Source organism: Colletes latitarsis, chromosome 9 (assembly GCF_051014445.1).
Source record: "Colletes latitarsis isolate SP2378_abdomen chromosome 9, iyColLati1, whole genome shotgun sequence".
Taxonomy (NCBI): Eukaryota; Metazoa; Arthropoda; class Insecta; order Hymenoptera; family Colletidae; genus Colletes; species Colletes latitarsis.
The window spans coordinates 28,799,367-28,817,996 of record NC_135142.1 but is presented as its reverse complement, the minus strand read 5'-3'; the positions used below and the strand labels follow the sequence as shown (position 1 = coordinate 28,817,996).

Genomic DNA, 18,630 nt, shown 5'->3' with positions numbered 1-18,630 from the left:
AAACTGGTTTTCGAGGTTGCAAACGCAACGGCGATCCCAAGTCACGCACGAAATGAAACATTCGACGCGAACAAGACGGAACCTCCCGGGCGCGTCGAGGCACGTTCGGTCTAGTTTTTTTTCGAGAATAATGTCGTTAACAAATTTCTCGACGACCGCGACGTAGTCATCGTTCCTCGAGAACTCGTGGAGGGCAAGAAAAACAAAAAAGAAATGGCGCCTCAGGAGAGCCCCCCCGATGACGAAGGAGTTCGATGGCGCACTCGAAGTACTCGGCTCAAAGGACAGGCTCGACGATAAAGCTTACTTGCACTTTCGCGGGTCTCTGTTAACGCGACAGCCAAATACGGCTTTCGGCGCGAACGCGCCGGAGGTCGCGGATACGAAGGTGGGGGCGATATACTAACCTAACGAGTAGAAAGAGAGCGAGAACAGAAGCGACGAAAACGAAAATCGAGGAAAATCGACGCAGAACAATCGAGAACCAAAGCGTTATACTTTCGATTACGAGTTTCATTTCAGAAAATCTGTTTAAGAAATTAGATTGAGCGGTTGACTCGAACGTCGAGCGGCCCCCTCGGAAGGTAACGAGAGTATCGCGCGCGGCGAATAATTGGCATTCCGGCTCGAACGGGACGGACCTTCGTACTGGGGAGGCTCGATCGTGCCGTCTTGAAGACAATTTGGCAAGAAAACACGCCGCCAGTCGTCTCTTCTCGTTTTCGGTTCGCGATTTTTCTGGGTAGGTCGACGATGACGTTCCTTCGGGGTTCGATGACGCTCGAAACGGCAAAACGGTCGACGAGGGTACGTACCGGTTACGACCGATTCGGGCCAGAGAATAGGTCGATCGGACCAAATTAAGAAATTCCACGTACGCGCCGGGCAAGCGGGGACACATAAGCAACGCGCGCTCGTACGTGATTGTGCGCGCGGCGTGTCTCGCGAAGCCGGTTTGTCATAGAGCTCTACCAGTCTGTAATTATTACGCAATCCCCGTATTCGATGAAAACGACTTTCTTCTTATTCACTCGCCGCTAAAAACCGCCGTCTAACCCTTTGCACGGTGTCCGCGAGACCGTAGTCGACTCGTGGATTCATCGTCGACTCTCGTAATCGGGGAACCTTTGAATCGTTATCGCGTTAAACGGTCGCGCGAACGATGGCGCGCCTAGTTTCGAGAGCGATTCCAGGAATCGTTGCATGTGGAAAGAGAATCGAAGAAAATCGTAATCTTGAATGGACACGACAGAATATCGATACACGTATGTCTTATTTGGTGAATCGGTCGCTTAACCGTCTCGACTCGATGCCGTTTCGTGATTACCAACAACGCACGCGTTAATGGAAGGGGAAGCGAGATACGAAGTGGGAACGCGCGGGCGAGTCGGCCTGTGTACGCGTTCGTGGAACGGAACAAAGACGCACATTCAGAGGGAACGAGAAAGAGAGAGAGAGAGAGAGACAGAGAGGCACAGTTGGAGTCGCAGACAGAGGTAGAATAGCAGGGAGGTGCCACAGAACGAAGCGTGACTCACGAACGCCTCGTGTTTTGTACCTCGGGCCACGGGGTTTGTCGAAATTTTTCTACGAATATCGTTTCCGACCGAAAAAAAGAACCACCGACTCTACAACGTGCTCGTCGCGCACGTGTCGAAGTCAATAAACACCCACGAGACTATCCACGAGTTCCTTCGACTTCCGTTTCGTTCGTACGATTCATGGGCCCGTAAACTACGTGAAACGGTAACGGAGGCGTTATCTCCGATGGTCGGGGAGTATCGGTTGACTAGCACCGTCCGTGACTTGATAATAATACACCCGTTTTACCGTGACTCGTTCGCAGGAACAACGACGACGACGATGATAAGAACAGGTATAAATGCACGCGACACTGACTCCACGCACGATCGGTGCGATCCGACTGACAGACGACGACCGACCGACCGATCGACCGTCCCCGACCCACCGCGACCGTCGGCTCGAACTCGAGACGTGGCACTGGAATTCCGTGGCGGAGAGCGTACCGCACGACACAACGTTGACGAAGTCGACGCGCGTATCCGGAACCCCGCCGTAACACGGCCAGGTAGCTGTAGGCCGCGCGCGACGAGGACGGAGAGAGAGGAACGCGCGCGGAGAAACGCTCGAACGGAAAAAGACGGAAAGGTGGACCGAGAAGGATGAATGGGCCGAGGAAAGAGGAGCAACGCGCGAGGATAAGGAACGACGCGCGGAGGGGGAGGAACAGGGGAACCACGCGGGAGGAGGAAAACGGCAACGGAGACGCGCGAAGGGGTTAGAAAGAACGGAGAGAGAGAGAGAGGTAGAGCAAAGCGCAAAGAGAGGAAAGAGGAAAGGAAGAGAGAAGGAGAGCGAGCGTGCGGCTTGCGAGTTGGAGAAGACGCGATTTGCCGCTCCGTCGTGTAGAGCACGTCGCCTCGACACAGACTGCGCCGGCCTGGACAACTGCCGCCCACCCAAGCTGCCTGCCTCTACCTCGGGCCTCGAGGTTCCAGAACCTACTCCTCCGCGTCGTGCCCCGCCATTGCAGCTCGTTCATCCTTCACTTTCTCCGTTCGCCAGACAGAGAAATCGACACGCCGCCGCTCGGGGTGAAACCGAGAGGAAAGAGAGAAAGATACACAAACGATGGGAGGGGAGGGGCACGAGTCTATGGTAGACAGAGAGACGAGAGGCGTCTGGTCATTTTGACAGCGGCACCGCCGTAGAATAGCTGCCGTTACAAACAGGTTCGTAGGGCAGGTCACGTAACGACAGGGGGCGCACCGCGAAAATACCGCCAACTGCGAATTATCGGGTCGTCCCGTAAACGACACGAACTTGTTTTCGTTCTATCCTACCTCCCCCGAGCTCGACGTTGTCTCTTTCGTTTACCGTTTCGCGCAAATTCCTGATCCCCCGGCCGAGAATATATCCGTGCATTCGGTAAGTGATGTCGTTTTCCTATCTCGCTTCCATAAACAAACCTACCTCGTTTATATCGAAGCTGCGAATTCTCTACGGCAAATTCACCGTCTGGACCATCATGATTCCAGTTCCCCCGCGTTTTCTTCTCTCGAGAAATGATCCGAACGCGGTTACACGCGTAATCAAAGTTACGTACCAAAACGACACTACTTGCAGAGCGACCCGATAGAATTAAGGCGACGCGCAGCGCGGCACAAGGCCCTCGAAGCGTGAGAATTCTTGCGATTTGGCCGCCAGCCAAATGTACCCCATTTTTTCTTCGTCGATCATTCCTAACGTCGCCGATATTCTACCTCTTGTTTATGTTCGCATCGAGACACGCGGGCAAACACGAGACCGGCCGTAACAGATGTGGACACTTAATGTGACTTTCCTCTAGACCGCTAATCCACCTTGCGATCACGAATGGAAATATGTTTATCTTATCATGATAAACGATAACAGATTCGTCGAATAAATATAACGACTTATCGTCGGGCACGATACATACTTTGTTCGAAGAAAATCAAGGCTCCTGTACTCCCCGCCTCTCGAGTGCAAATGCGAACGTCGGTCGAACGAAGGCCGATGTTTGTCAGAAACTGTCACCCGCCATAGATTCTGTTATCGCGTTCGCGTGTTAACCGCTAACCGTTACAGTTTTAGATGGAGTCAGAACTATCGATGTCGACAACATGTACTGTTTCGCAATGGACATCCATCTCGACCAGAGGTCGGTAAACTACGGCCCGCGGGCCACATCTGGCCCGTCGTCTATTAACCCTCGTTCAGCCGACTGCGTGACCGCAAGCAACGACTCGGCGTGCCAAAACCCAGACCAGACTCTGTGTCTTGCAGTGGCTCGCGAAAATATTACAAATATTGTAACTATAATAAACATAGATCGAAAACTGTTACAATTCTCAAAATATTGTTACGAAGAATCGAAATTTTCAACCGTATCGAAAGCAAGACGAAAACTGTGGACGATTAGATACTCGGTCGACGCGTATCATAACCTATAAAAATCGATGTCTCAACGGATACTTGGACTTCTTGGCACCCAATGCAAGGGGATACCGTTAGCATCCCTATCAGTAGGTCAAGCAGATCGAGTCGTTTAATGCGGTCCAGAACGTCGCATGTCGTCGATAAACTAGAGTTGATTAATCGTTTCTTAATCCTCTCGATACATGAGATAATTACAGCTTCGATTCTCCTGTTTTCATAGTTTTTCCACGGATAGCGATAAATAAGGTCTCGCGTGTTCTACGTCTCAACGCGTCGTATTACAAATAAGCTAATTGAAACTAAGAAGATCCTGACATTTTTACCAACAAGATTAACTACTTAATATGTATAGGAGACCAGAATTATCGATAGTCGATAGTTAGCACGGTTTATACAACAGGACCTAGGCACAAGGTACCAAACATGACGAACACATTATTTCATGGAATAAAAAAATATGGTATACGTAATTCGAAGGAAACGATGACGGTTAATGTGATAGAATAGTGGAATCGACCAGCAATATTTACGTTTAGTTTGTCTACGCGAACAGTGTTTACTATCTGAGGCCGTTGAAGCTATTAATATTAATTCCTACCAGAACCATTGATAAGTATTTCGAGGAACAACCGTACCGACAAAGTTTGACACTTTAAACCTGGGACACCCTGTATAAGCGTTTGGCTGTCGACTGTAGTCGACGGTTGCGTCGGAAAGGATAATTCCCACTATCTAACGTTATTTAGTAATGTCTATTACATATTCGATGAGTTCAGAACAGCGGTTCACCGTTCCCGACTCATGACCTGAATCCCACCTGGTAACATTTTTCTGTTACTTTTATTTTTTCCCCGAGCCCCGTTGGCAAGTTCACGCGCATTCCTAACTGTACCCCGATCCAATCGGAGATTACTACACGTAATATATATATAAAAACGCGAGGATTTCCTTTAAAATTTAGTCGGTCGGTGAACGTTGTAACTTCGACTTCACGTCTTTAGTCTTTGGAAAAGCAATCGCCGCGGGGCAATGTCGGTTCACGTAACGTTTCTCTCACCCTCGAATGATGAATGTTCTCGACGAAGAAATGTGTACGCGAACGCGACGAGGGTAATTTCCCAAAAAGGTAAGTCAGAATACCGGAAGAACGCTTTCCGAATTCAACCCAGTCAGCCAGTATAGTGAATCGAGAAATCGCATGTTCCGTATTTTCAAAATCGACGACACCACGCTAAATTTCATGAAAGATTTTCACGAGATAAAACATAAGTGCAACGGGCTCTACAGGTACTTCATGTATCCCGGGACATCTAGCGAGTAGCTCGCGAAACATCGCTTAAACTGAAGAAATGCAGGGATCATTGCGAACACCAAGCGCCATACAAGCGACGCCGTGCATCTATGTACTATAAACCCTTGTACTCTCCTATAATAATTACAGATTGTATTTTACGTAACAAACAATTTTACGATCAATAAATGAATCCAAATTTAATCGGAACGTTTCCTTAGAGACAATACACAGTTTGAACTGAAATGACCTAATTTTCCGATCTACGTAAATATCTTTCAGAAAGAATCAGTTCTAACCTCTTCGGAATTGTTATTTACCAATCTTCTCGACTATTGTCCGCTCGTACTTGACCTCGCAATAATACACGACATTAGATTTCAAAGTGCATGCACTAGTTGCATAAGATTTATTTTCGAACACACAAAGGACACATATTTCTCAACACAGATTAAAACTTAAATGACTGGTGATTAACGGCAGAAAACAATAAAGCTGACTGTTCGGCATAGAATGTTTCTAGATAAAACCGCTTCAAGATACGAGAAAACATAATAAGCTTATCTAACAATTATCATCCTTTATCTACCATCTAATCGGATACATAAGTTTTCTATCAATTTTCAATATAATCTCAAGATCAGTCAGTGTTCTTTGAATTAAAGGAACAATATCAATTATTTCTACGTTCGCTTAAAAAAGGGTTCCAGTCTCGTCCAGTTTCTAGAACCACCCCGTACGTCTACCCTTTTACACGATCGAACGCCTCACGACGTCACCGAACACGGCGTCTAAATGTAACGAGTCTGCGCAGGGGACGAAGTAAATGAAAAAAAAAAAAAAGAAAAGAGAAACGGAAGAGAAAACGAGGGGAGGGGAAAATGTACTCGAGGCTGGGGCATCGAACCGTGACCCGAGCACCTGTTGCCGCCTCCACGCTCCTAGATTAATACGAGCCGACCTAACCTGCCGCCTCCGCTCCCTACTCGCCCGCCGCGTAGGCATAGTGAACCAGTGTAACCTCTCTTATGAAGATTCCATGGACCGTGACCGCTGAAAAGCTCGGCCATCGATGCGGCGGCGTCGACGCGGTTGAATCGGTCCGCGTTACTCGGTTGTCTACCCCTTTGATCGAGAGCGACACAAGTGTCTTCATTCATCGCGGCGCGGCTACAAGAGGCATTTCAGCGTCGAGAATTCTCCCGCGTTCGCGGAAAGACCATAAATTTAACCGGACAGATCGCACGCGGTCTCGAAACGATAGGCAGACCGATTAGAAGTACCGGTTACTGGAGCATTCGTGATAGCACGCCGATAGCTCGCTATAATTAGAAACAATTATGCTCGCGTGCTCGAGACACGATACTTCTATCGGTGCATTTGTTACGAGACCACCGCGTTACGTCGATCGAGCCATTTTAATGACGCTACTCGAAAATGGTGCGGAACCGACCGCGCGCCTCCTTTGTGAGCGTGAATCAGAGCCTGTAATTTCACGAATCGGATGTGTCCTACATGCATGCGTTTGCATGCACACGGATGTCCCACGTTCGAGAAAAATGTCCACTTTATCGCGAAACAAGACCTCCTACCGAGAGTTTAACGCTCGTGAAACGGAATTCGTCTAACGATCAAAGCGATTCGCTGCAGACACACACGCATGCGCACTCAAAAAAATTCTCACGGTAAGATGAGATCGGCAACTGCAATCCGATATTTACCGAACGGTTTCGAGTATCTATTCCTGGTCAGCAGCCCCTGTCGAAGGTCGGCGAACGATCCCCGTCAGGAAAATTTGCAATGTAACTAATGTCTACGAGCTGTACGAACGGTATAATATACGCTGATACTTTTCTAACCAACCTCAACTTTTCACGATAACGTTAAAGCTTGACGTGCGGTACAGTACTATAGTTTTTACTTCTCGCGAATCTCGTACGGAAATCGATATAATCGATTAGGAAAATTCGAACGAGAATTAACGTGTAACCAGAGAGGGGACGAAAACTTTCTTCGATTACGAGCGGCACTATCGATTCGTTCGCGTCACAAATTACAGAACTAACATCGTACGAGATAAAAAACGAGAATGAACGATTGATTCTCGGCATTACTATTACCATTAATTTACAAGTCATTATACATTCTGGTCGATTACGTGCACGCTGTCAATTACCAGGAGAATCGTGTATCGTAGTAGAAGCACGATAAACGTCATCACTACGAGTGCAATTTAGCACACTCTTGCGTGTAATGATGCTAATTTTGCAATTGTTCGGGGGAACGCAACACGTGACGTTTCGTATTTTAGAACGATCGGTGATATTTTTTTGGGGGGGAAGAACAAGCGCCTCGTAGTAGTTGCAAATCACGCTTAGATCGAAAACGAAAGGCGGAAAGCAATACCGCGATAAAGAATCCAAGTACGTAACTATCTTACGAAAACGGAAACTTAAATGCGTCAAATGACAGCCACTTACCGGCAATCCGTAAGACGGCTCTGTCAGCGGGATCGAGCTGCAGGATACTCAGTGGTTTGTCCTTTACCCATTCCTTCAGACTTCCGTCTAGCTCGAACTCCATTATCTGATACGTTGTTGGCTGTAAACTTCTTTTTTCATTTACACCATATTCGTGCAACTTCTCTCCTTGTTCGGCACTGTTTCACAATCACCAAGCAATTTCACAACCGCGACACAGAGCCAGAACGTTACGTCGTCTTCGTTCGATACCGTTCGCGAACGGCGAGTGTTGCACCGAGAGAACTAGCTCGGTCGTAGTTATCGACAGCGGGCAGCTGGCGACTTTGCACATGCTGTTAGACACGACATCCTCGCGAACGGTCTCTCTCTCCGTAGATTCCTATCAATGTTTCTTCTTTCGTGACGTATTCTTGAAATTCCGAATAGTTCAGTCGGCCGGAACGCACGTGGAAATCGAATTTACCATGCTGCGCGTTTATTTACTATAGAACGCCGGCCGTGTAGGATACGGTAGCGTACCGTTGCGTAGAAGTGCACGAACTGCACGCCGGAACGAACGGAAGGAAGAGAAGCGAGAAGGAGACGACGAATAGGGAAAGCGTCGATGTCTGGGGCGTCCTTTTGACGACGGATAGCAATTACTTAACGATGGGGAACGATAGGATAGCGGGCAGCTTATAGCAACGCAACTAACGTGCTTCCTGCACGCCGATAATTAGCAATGCTTCGTATCTTCGTCGTGAGCGGCGCTTAGGTCAGGTTAGACACTTGGCTGAAAACTTGGTTAGGTCAGGCTCAACCTCGGCAGCCAAAGCAGCCTCGAATTCCCGTCGTTGCTGTTCGTTTTCAAGACCTTTGCCACGATCCTAAGATTCTTCGATGTTTCACTTGTCGAAATACCTTGGTCTAGTTCTTCCACCGCCCTTGTTGTCATCTATACCGCTGTTCCCTTCCGGAAACATTCTACGAATATAAATGAGAAACTATTGTTATTCTTTTTGCGTCGAACCCAAATATAAATTGTTCAAGAGCAACTGATCTTTCTAGTGTAACGTAGGCGCCTTGCGTGCTCGCGAACACGTAAAGAAAAGGGAGTGAACGATATTGCATTAATATTTTAGTAATCGCATTATGACTCACGGTCGGGGGGAGAAAGCGATTTTCCGCCGATCGACGCTTTCTACGGATGTTTACAAGATAAGAAAATTTAAAAACGTTCGATTTCTCCGAAATTGGACGTTATTAAAATGTTTAACGTGCTTCTCATTACAATTTCTATTCGTGTTAAATTCAGACGTCAACGGTTAAAACTATATATCGGGCAAGATCAGATACAAAGAACCGGAAACGGATGTGGTAACAACTGTTGTATCCCTTTTAACTAACTTTATTAAGTACACGAGTAATGCAATAAACATTCGTAGACGACAACAAGATACGAAAATGAGACAATGGTAAAAATTCGGGTCTAAGGCAGGGATATGAAATCATTATTGGATACATAAACATGATGACACACTTGCCATACGACACAACGTATCGAATCGAATTGATTTTCGAACGGTATTTAAAAATTAAAACATGCATAAATTCTTCGTTGCATAGATCATCGTTCTACTTTCAAGGGGAGCTACTTGCTTACTGATACGAGTGGTTAAAATATGCGAGTCTCGAAAGCCTTCGAATTGGAATATCGTATAAACAATAATCCTTTATCGTTCATTGTATTCAAATATTCATACGTGCTTAAACACTTTAACAAATAACATTTATTTTTACACTATAAAGAAGCAAAAACATGAACATCCGTTCTATATTTGAGGCTCAAAAGACTTCAGTTTATGCGCAAGGCGACTATGGGAGGTAATTTTTCTCTCCCCCTTTCTCTCTTTATGCTTTCAGTCAAATTTAGAGCGTTGTCCAAACGTAAGATCCCAAAAAGTACATTTAGACATCCTCTCGCTGAACAACCAAACAATGAGAAACGTACCAGATTCAAGGTTTGATTATTCAACGAGACAAAGAATGTAATCTGATTGCTGGAAGTTAAACCTAACCTAACATCTATTAATTCTATTTTATGAAAGGAACATAAATTCTTCGAGTTTGCGCGTTAATAAGACCTGCGCGATACCAATGAATAGGATTATCGTAGAAATCCTACGTATCAGTTATTCGAGGGTTACATGCACGCAATGTGCATTAATACTACGAATCAGCGACATCTGCGAAAAACATACGCGGAACTGACTAAATCAAGATAACCGTCGCACTGAAAATAATGAAATTTAGCTGCGGTTCGTTCACATGTATTGTCGCGAATCTTAACCCAACATCGAGTTCAACATATTACTATATCGACGAGACAATACTCTACTCCCCTTAAGTCCACGTATACCGTTGATAGGATAAAGTTATTAAAATTTTCAGAAAGGTAACGAATTGAGAGAATAAGAAGAATGTGCATTACCGTTCGATCATCTGTCGTGCTGATGCGAAACCAGGAAAAATCAATGTTCACCGGTATTCTCCTTGAATTTCGTCGTCAGCAACGTGGCAACCCAATCCGAAGAATATCCTTTCGCGATTTTTGATACACCTTCCAACAAAAAACACTACATGCTCGCGCGCAGAGACATCGCATTATCACTTTTCATAGCGCTTTTCGCGATAGAAATACGACCCGGTTCGGCCTGACGACGCGCCTAGCAGACGACATTTTGCTTTCGACGAAAGCAACCGGAGTTAGTCGAGAGACCCCGAACTTCGGTGACTGGAGTGGGGGCTTCGATATCTAGCTTGATTCGCAACGCCACTCTGTGGCCACTCCGCTACTTTATGTGAGGTACATATGTTATTAAAAATTATTTGTCATACTTTATTTATGAATTACACATTGATCTAATCTTTGTGTCATATTGATCTCATTTTTCATTAATTTTTCACACATAAGTAACTTTCTTTTCCGATAAAAGGTTCCTCTATATCATCACTGTTTATCGTTTTTCTTGGAAATAAATGAGATCATAGAAATGAAAAAGCGTAAAGATTTCCAAACTAGTTTTGAACCTCAATTGTTCTTTAATTCCATTTCAAATGTATAGAAGATGCTTGATATGTACGACATTTGTTATTTAAACCACTGTATCCATAAAAAATAATAAAATCTTTTCTAAATAAATCTAGTTACTATGGTATCGTAAATAACCTGTATATATTCATATTCGTAAAAGCTAGGAAAATGAAACAACAATAAGGAAAACAAGGAAGGGAATAATCACAAAAATACCCTGTAAGCACACAATATTAGGATCAATGTTAATGCAGTAACCTCTTGGGCACTGAATTATATTGACAGGTTATTACCGAAACGTCCATCTATTATTATCGTGTTTAGAATTGTCATTGATCTGTATAAAAGGCTTAAGGATAAAACGTACATCTTTTGCATATAAATATATGGAACGCGCTTGACATCATACCTATATCGGCTGGCATCAATTTTTCGCCGGGAGGTAGTTACTATAGCCGCCATCGCCATCGGCCATTCATATAGTGGCGAACGGTAGCCTTCGCAGCCACTTGTCTCGTTTGATGTCACCGCTAAATAAAGTGACTGACATGGTCGGTAAATACCAGGAAGGATGGTGTTTTGAGTAGCACCTATTCCACAATTAGATGCTTATTAAGAGATTCATTGAAAATCAGATTCAAAGTCCAATCTATTACGAATGATCTTATCATGCGTTTAATGGGCTGACGGTTTACGTAATTGATCTAAAGATTATGAATATTTTCCCCCGACATTGTAGCTTTAGGTTTATCGTCGTGTACAGCTTGAGGTAAATCTCGGGCCGATTTATTTCGGTTAATATGTTTCTCTTGCAATTTTAAAATCGTGTCTTCTCTCTGTTTAATTGTATTTTTTAAATCCCGTATTTTACAACGATATTCACGTTTCATACGGCGTACTCGAAGTTCTTGTAACTTTATACGTTTCTCAACAGTTTCTACTTGTTGTTTCGCGCCCCTTCGTACGTTCTGAAATTATACATTGCTTATTACTTTTCTTGCTGTTTTATTAATACTGTAAATATTTTATAGGTACCTCCAGTTGGTTCTTTAAATCATCCATTCGATTATTAATGGTTTTTCCGAGACGATCAATAGTAGCATTTTCTTTTTCCGTTTCACGCAAAAGAGTTAGTAATTTTTCCCTTTCCGCAACGATTCTTTCATACTCGGAAAATAATTCTTCGCAATAAGCGGTCGTTTTACTTAATTGCTCTTTTAAAGAATCACGTGAAACGCGTGTCGAATATACAAAGGTTTGCATATTCTCATATTTACGTTGCATGCGCCTAAAATAAATCTACATACACTTTACCATGCGAATGAGATAAAGAAAAATTATGTATTATAAAAGATGATGTATATCTTACTTCAAATTGCTTTCTAGTCTTTCAACAAGAGTCTTTAAATGATTTCTTTCAGCTGTAATCATTACGAGTTCTTTCTCCTTCTCAGGTTGATTCTCTTCCATACGTTTTATATGACTAGATAAATTCCGTTTTTCGGTTTCATATTGATGTTTTAATTCTTCTAATAGCGTCTTACATTCTTCGATGGCGGTAGTATGAACGATGGTTGGCACTGTTTGCTCCTCTTTATTTTTAACCTTTTCGAACTCTTTATTCAAAATTTCGTATTTCCCTCGGAGATTGCTCAGTTCTGATGCACTCATTGCATGTTCTTTCCTAAGTACTTCGTTACGTTTCAAGATTGCCTCCATTTTTGTTTCATACAATGAACAGATCTCATTTGCTTCTCTCTTTAAACCTCCAGTTTCTTTTTGCAAAACATCATTTTGTTTTTTTAGAGATGCAGTATTCTCAACCAATGATTTAATTTCTTGCGTATACCTATTACACTCTAATCTTAATTCTTCCACTTCTTTATGCATAAGTTCATTCTCTGTAATTATTTCCTTACATCTGCTGCTAAAATCAGCCATCTGTTGTTCGTACATGTTTACGAGTTCCCGTTTTTCAGACAAGTTTTCTTGATAGGCATTTAAAAGTGGACCCAAACTATGAAAATTAATGCCGCGCCAAACACGCTGGTGGTATTTTTCTTCTTTTTCACCATTTTCTACAAAGTCTGTAGAAACATTTCCAAGTTTTTGGTCCCTTAATTTATCCTGGTATCTTTCCAATTCGGCATTTAATTGATAAACAATACGTTTTAGTAATACTATATCTTCGCTCGATTGAACTTTTTCAGCTTCAAGTTTTCGATTATGTTTTGCCAAATCAACTTTTGTGTCTTCTATTTCTTGCACCATTTGTACTAATGTTTCATAACGCGAATATAATTGCAAATACTCTGCTTTTTGCTGCTCCAATAAACTATTTAATTTTTGACATTCATCCTGGACATTTTTGTAACATTTTTCTAATTTATGATACTCATTAACTATTAGTATTGTATCTTTCGAGGGACGTTCATCTCTTGTCTTTGAAGAAATAATACCTGTTTATAATAATGTATAACATTTTAAACCATACTTTTAAACAGCAAAAATCATTTCATGCTATATGCAAAACAATAGTACCTGAATCTACATCACCTTCATCAAACATTTGTTTTTGTTCGTTACTTTCTTTGATTAATTTTTTATTTCTTCCAGATTTATCACATTTGCTTGTCAAAGATAGGTCACCTTCATAATCATTACCATCTTCTGTCACGAGATCTGATGGATCTTTATGGTTATTGTGCATTTTAAACGTATGTTTAGCTTTTGAAATACGTCTGCGACGATAAACTGGTTTATAACTTGTCTCCAAATTGCCTTTTGCCACTGACATTCTTTTAGAACTATGCTATAATATCAAAAATTAACCAAAAGTGAGGTTAAGGGTCATTCGAATAATTTAAACTTCTTATTTAATTTAGACGTAAAATATATCATTTTCTGTCACTGACACGAATTACCTTTTTCTTTTCTTATTCGATGCTACTTTCGTAACTAGTTATTATCGTTTTTCCATAATTTAAGACCGATATACGTGTTAATAAAATTGTTTTATTAGAATTGTTTAAAATACATGAGAATAGAACTATGTTGACTGAATTATATAACAATTACTGCCGAGTATGTAATATAAGTACACGCGTGCATTTGTCCATACACGCGTGCATATTTTTATTAATTTCCAAGATTGTATACCACTCATTGTCATGGCAACTAACTATTATATTAAAAAGTGTCCACCAGATGGTATTAGTGGCCATTTTCCATCTCTGTTGATTTCTTTGCGATCTATTTCTTTAATTATTTGTTTATCTACTTATCTGTCACGGAAACTCGGGATTAGAATGGATTAGAACTGATCAAATTCTTTTATACTTTATTCGTTTCTTTGTTAATCTTTAAGACCCTGATAATATTTATTCCGAAGAATTTCTATTTTACTCCAGGCATTCAAATTATATTGCGAAATTGTAAAATATGGAAATTGTAGTACGAGGAAAGTTTGTGTACAAAATGCTGTTATTGTTTCTTAAGTATAGAGTTACCGTCTGAGAAGGTAAAAGCGATTACTATTATCAGTATGTATTTAGCGTCTTACAGCAGCTGGTTTAAAAGTAATTCTAAACGACCTCGACCACTTGACGTTGGGTATTACTTATGTCAATTATAAAAAATTATTTAAATTTTTCTAGGAATATGTTTTTCGCAAAACCATACCTTTCAATATTAACATCACGATACCAAATAACACGTACCTATCCAATGTTTGATACGAGAACATAAACAAGTGAACAGGTCAGACAAACTATTTTGTGTTGTTGAGATAAAAGGAAATGCAGAAACAAGGAAACAAATTTCTTTTTGTGTCTTCTGTTAAATTTCATCCAGCACACTTTAATTTTTTGACTAACGAAATAAACAAATACTTTCACGACAACCATAAAGGTTAGGAATAGTTTTACACCGCTGCAAGTACGAAGAAGCAAAAGACGTATCTTTTATCGAGTTGTTGACATTAACCAGACAATAACTACTACGCGTGACTTGCTCGATTTCTAGTTAAAATGGAGATATCGGTATCTTGAATATCTCATGCGTACCACAATAAAAAAAGTTCGATTCGCGGTTAAGTTTAATTTAGTTATAATTTAATGCACGTAATCATGAAATAAAAAAATGAAGAACAGAATTTCCGATTAGAATGACCGTATTGATCATAGACACAGAATATACGAAATGCATACACCTCAAAAACGGACTATTACCCACCCTGGAATTTTGTTAAGCGGACATTGCGAACATACATATTAAGTACCTGTCATCGTAAATCGAGTTTTATTCTCGAGGTTACAATTACCTTCTGATAAGACCACAATGATAGCGTACGCGAAATTATTAGTCGCCACTTTGGCATGTCTTCGCGTCGCGGATAAAAACGTCGGAATTCACGCGAACACAGACAGATAGTACTGTACGTTTGTTTGAAATTTTAACATTTCTATCGAGCCAAGACCCTAGTAAAAATTCGTCGTTTTCTCACGGAATCTGGGTATCATCCTACATAACGGCTGCCATATTCTACGCCATGGCAAAAGGTACGAACAGTAGACGTCGCGCGTTTGTTACGGAATTAATCGAATCGGAGAACTTCGTGTTCCATGTCGAGTAGAAGAAATATCTTGATTCATCGAGTATAATATTGATCACGATTCCTTAAATAGTCGATAGATTTTACCGTATAACGAAATTACTGGTTGAGTAATTGTAAGCGTACGAATAGAATTATTTTCCTTTCTTTACAGCGACTTTATGGTTCCTTGGCTGGTTAACGTTGTTAGTCACATTTAGCTACGCCGTGGACCAAACGTGCAATTATTATCAGGATCTGGTCCCCGGCACAGACTATTACTTGTATAATCCGGAGTATCCATATAAATATGAAGGAGCAAAGTCATGCATGTGGACTATGAAAAGCGATTATCGGGTCAACCTGACTTGCGAAACGTTTAATATACCATGGGTAAGATCGAAGTCTTCCTTTCGTAAACTGCTAGACAATGATAATTTCGTTCAAAAGCCTCTTTTTATCGAGCCTCCGACTAATGGAGAAACAAGACAATAGTAACGCGAGAAACGTTTTTCGCAGAGTATCAACTGCTTCCAAGATAGAATGGTCATCCAAGTCGACGAATCCACCGCGTATCAATATTGCGGTGATGTAAGTTTTAATATAGAATCCAAAAACAACACGATGACCGTGTCGTTATTGTCGCCATACGGGTCCAGAGGCGGTCGATTCCTTTGCAAGGTTGAACCGATCAAAAGGCCTGAAGACAGCGAAAAATGTAAATGCGGGTGGAAGAATCCCGTACGTAATAATTTCACTAAATTCCTCTTAAACGAAATGCTTTGCTATTGTTTTGCACAAGTATGGTAACGTCTCGTAAAAATCTATCGCGTTGATTGTCCTTAGTCCAGAATCGTTGGTGGTGTGGAGACAGGGGTGAACGAGTATCCTATGATGGCCGGCTTGGTAGATGCTTTGCAACGAAGAGTGTACTGCGGCGGTACTATAATATCCATTAAACACGTATTAACGGCAGCTCATTGTATAATAGGAAGAAACATCGAAATGTTGGGTGTCGTGGTGGGCGAACACGATATACGAACAGGTGACAATTGTTCTTTTTAAAAAGCGTTTCAGTGCTGTGATCGGAATGATTTTCGTATTCAGGCAAAGAGACAAATGCCACGAAGCTGTACCGTATTAAGAAGGCTACCATGCACCCTAACTACTTTCGCAAAAGTTTCTTGAACGACATAGCCGTCGTCGAACTGCATGGAAACATAGTTTACAGCAACGAGGTTGGCCCAGCTTGTTTGCCTTTTCAACATTCGCCGGACACTTTCGGCGGGAGTTACGTCGATATATTGGGTTGGTAACACGAAACCGCTTCATTGTGATCGACTTTTTGTATTTTAAACAAATATTATCGTTCGATCCAGGTTGGGGAACGACGGAGTTCGCCGGCCCACCATCCGATACTCTACAAAAGGCCACCCTTAGCGTGCTCACGAATCTCGAGTGTTCGGAATCGTACAAAAACTTAACCAGCGATCAATTCTGCACGTACGCGGAAGGAAAAGACGATTGTCAAGTAAATACTCTCTCTCTTTTTATTCTACGAATGAATCTTCCGTGATCGATGAAAGAAAATTCTGTTCGATTCACAGATGGACAGCGGCGGACCCGTTCTATGGCAGAATCCTACGACCAGACGAATTGTACTCATCGGAATTATCAATTACGGTAGTGGTTGCGGCGTAACAAGCGGCGTTAACTGCAGAGTCGGCGGTTACATAGATTGGATTGTTTCAGTAACTCCAGGTACGGTCCTTACGATGAACAATTTAACGTAGAAGCCGGATTTGCATAATCGGACCTCGTTTTTTTTCAGACACTGAGTACTGCATCATCGAATAAACAAACGTGCCTAATTTGCTCGACTCAATACGTCGCGTTATCGATGGCGCAACCGATCGTTCCAACATTTTCGCTGACAGCGTAGCTCGCATTCTTCGGAAGCGGATTCGCTGGTTTTATACAACTAACATGGTTAGTATATTCTTCCTATGGAAGCAGCGAAACGTTGGTGGCGTGCTTCTCAGCGCGCACGTCGCGTCAACAAAATCGAACGATCCGGTAACTGCGGCCAATCTATCGCGTCGAATTTGGAGACGACTAAACCATCGTTCCGTTACTTGTATTCGATGTGCATGTCCACAAATACACTCTGATACGTTAACGGTTAAATCTTGTTGCTTCGATCAGCCCTCCATTCAATCCGTCCTCTCACTTTCCCGACCGTATTTCACCCTGTCGTTGGCCAACCGCGCTAATATTATTTGATGTTTACGTAAGACCGTACGAACTACGTCGCCGGAGCGTCTGCCCGTTGCAACGCTCGAGTCAATCGTAAAAAGGGTTCTGTTCGCGCGAAAGCGTGTTTTTAGAGGGGAAGAAGATATGGATCGAACCGCGACGTCCGTTACGCGCTGCTTAACGCAAAATTCAGTCCCGAACATCGCGAAGAAGCGATTATTTTACTTTACGGTTTTAATTTGCTTTGAATCGCCTGGTTCTTGGCTGGTAGCGCGATCGCGAGGCACGCGGTGCAAATAAGCAAAACCTTCGGTCACGAGAGCCGCGTGCATTCCAATCGCATGCAAGGTTTGAAATTGTAAGCGGAATTAATCCGCCGACTTCCCCGCCGAGTCGAATTTTCGCGTACGATTCTACCTAACCGTTGTCGAGCTTATGCAACGCGATGCAAGAGTGCCACACGGCGACCCTTTCCGTGCACGTCGTTTCGTTCTTAGGAAGCACGTGTCACCGCGTGTATACGTGGATGGTTCGAAATTAATTGCGCGTAAACAATGTCTCGTTATTAATAAGTTCGTGAATGAGGATGTGACGTGAAACGCTTTACGAGAGGGTATACTCCCTGGAATTGTTCGCTCGCGTTTTAACCAGCGCCTATCGTTTCTATTTAGTCGATACTCGTTTGCTTATCTATTTACACACACGAAGACGAAGATTTAATATTCGCTCGCTTATCGAGGATCGTTTCACCGTTTTCCAACGTCTCGGTTTCGTGCGTGGAAACGCCAATAGGAAGAGATGTTAATCGCGTTATCGAAGGCCAAAACTCGTGTCGCAATTGCGTTCGCACGAAAATCAGTCGCGTATCGGAAATACGTGGCCAAACCGTACAGTTCGCGGCAGATGTTTATTAAACAAATTGATTTCTTCGGCGTGCCTCGGTCACGATTTGCCC

General features: G+C 42.7%; 3 protein-coding genes across 5 annotated transcripts in view; 1 reads left to right on the top strand and 2 right to left on the bottom strand.

Annotated features, from left to right (window-relative positions):
• Shot (dystonin-like protein short stop) overlaps positions 1-2,299 on the bottom strand; it is a 66,947-nt gene extending 64,648 nt beyond the window's left edge. The window contains exon 1 of the mRNA XM_076773126.1: positions 1,831-2,299. The gene's annotated coding sequence lies outside the window, so the exon portion shown is untranslated. The remainder of the gene's footprint in view (positions 1-1,830) is intronic.
• LOC143345756 (uncharacterized) overlaps positions 1-18,630 on the bottom strand; it is a 30,876-nt gene that overhangs the window by 3,777 nt on the left and 8,469 nt on the right. The window contains exons 1-6 of one of the 3 annotated variants that reach the window (XM_076773146.1): positions 13,753-13,993; positions 13,370-13,640; positions 12,198-13,287; positions 11,864-12,116; positions 10,226-11,796; positions 7,753-8,718 (exon numbers count right to left, since the gene is read on the bottom strand). In XM_076773146.1, the coding sequence (XP_076629261.1) occupies positions 11,533-11,796; positions 11,864-12,116; positions 12,198-13,287; positions 13,370-13,625 (1,863 nt within the window). In that variant the 5' untranslated portion in view covers positions 13,626-13,640; positions 13,753-13,993 and the 3' untranslated portion in view covers positions 7,753-8,718; positions 10,226-11,532. Of the gene's footprint in view, positions 1-7,752; positions 8,719-10,225; positions 11,797-11,863; positions 12,117-12,197; positions 13,288-13,369; positions 13,641-13,752; positions 13,994-18,630 lie in introns of those variants that run through there. The other 2 variants (XM_076773148.1, XM_076773147.1) reach the window with 2 other exon arrangements.
• On the top strand, positions 15,228-17,606 carry LOC143345439 (venom serine protease 34). Its single transcript, XM_076772556.1, has 8 exons — positions 15,228-15,387; positions 15,595-15,812; positions 15,939-16,160; positions 16,266-16,464; positions 16,527-16,727; positions 16,799-16,950; positions 17,027-17,180; positions 17,251-17,606. Exons 1-8 carry the CDS (start codon positions 15,378-15,380, stop codon positions 17,274-17,276), a joined length of 1,182 nt encoding a protein of 393 aa, XP_076628671.1. The 5' UTR covers positions 15,228-15,377; the 3' UTR covers positions 17,277-17,606.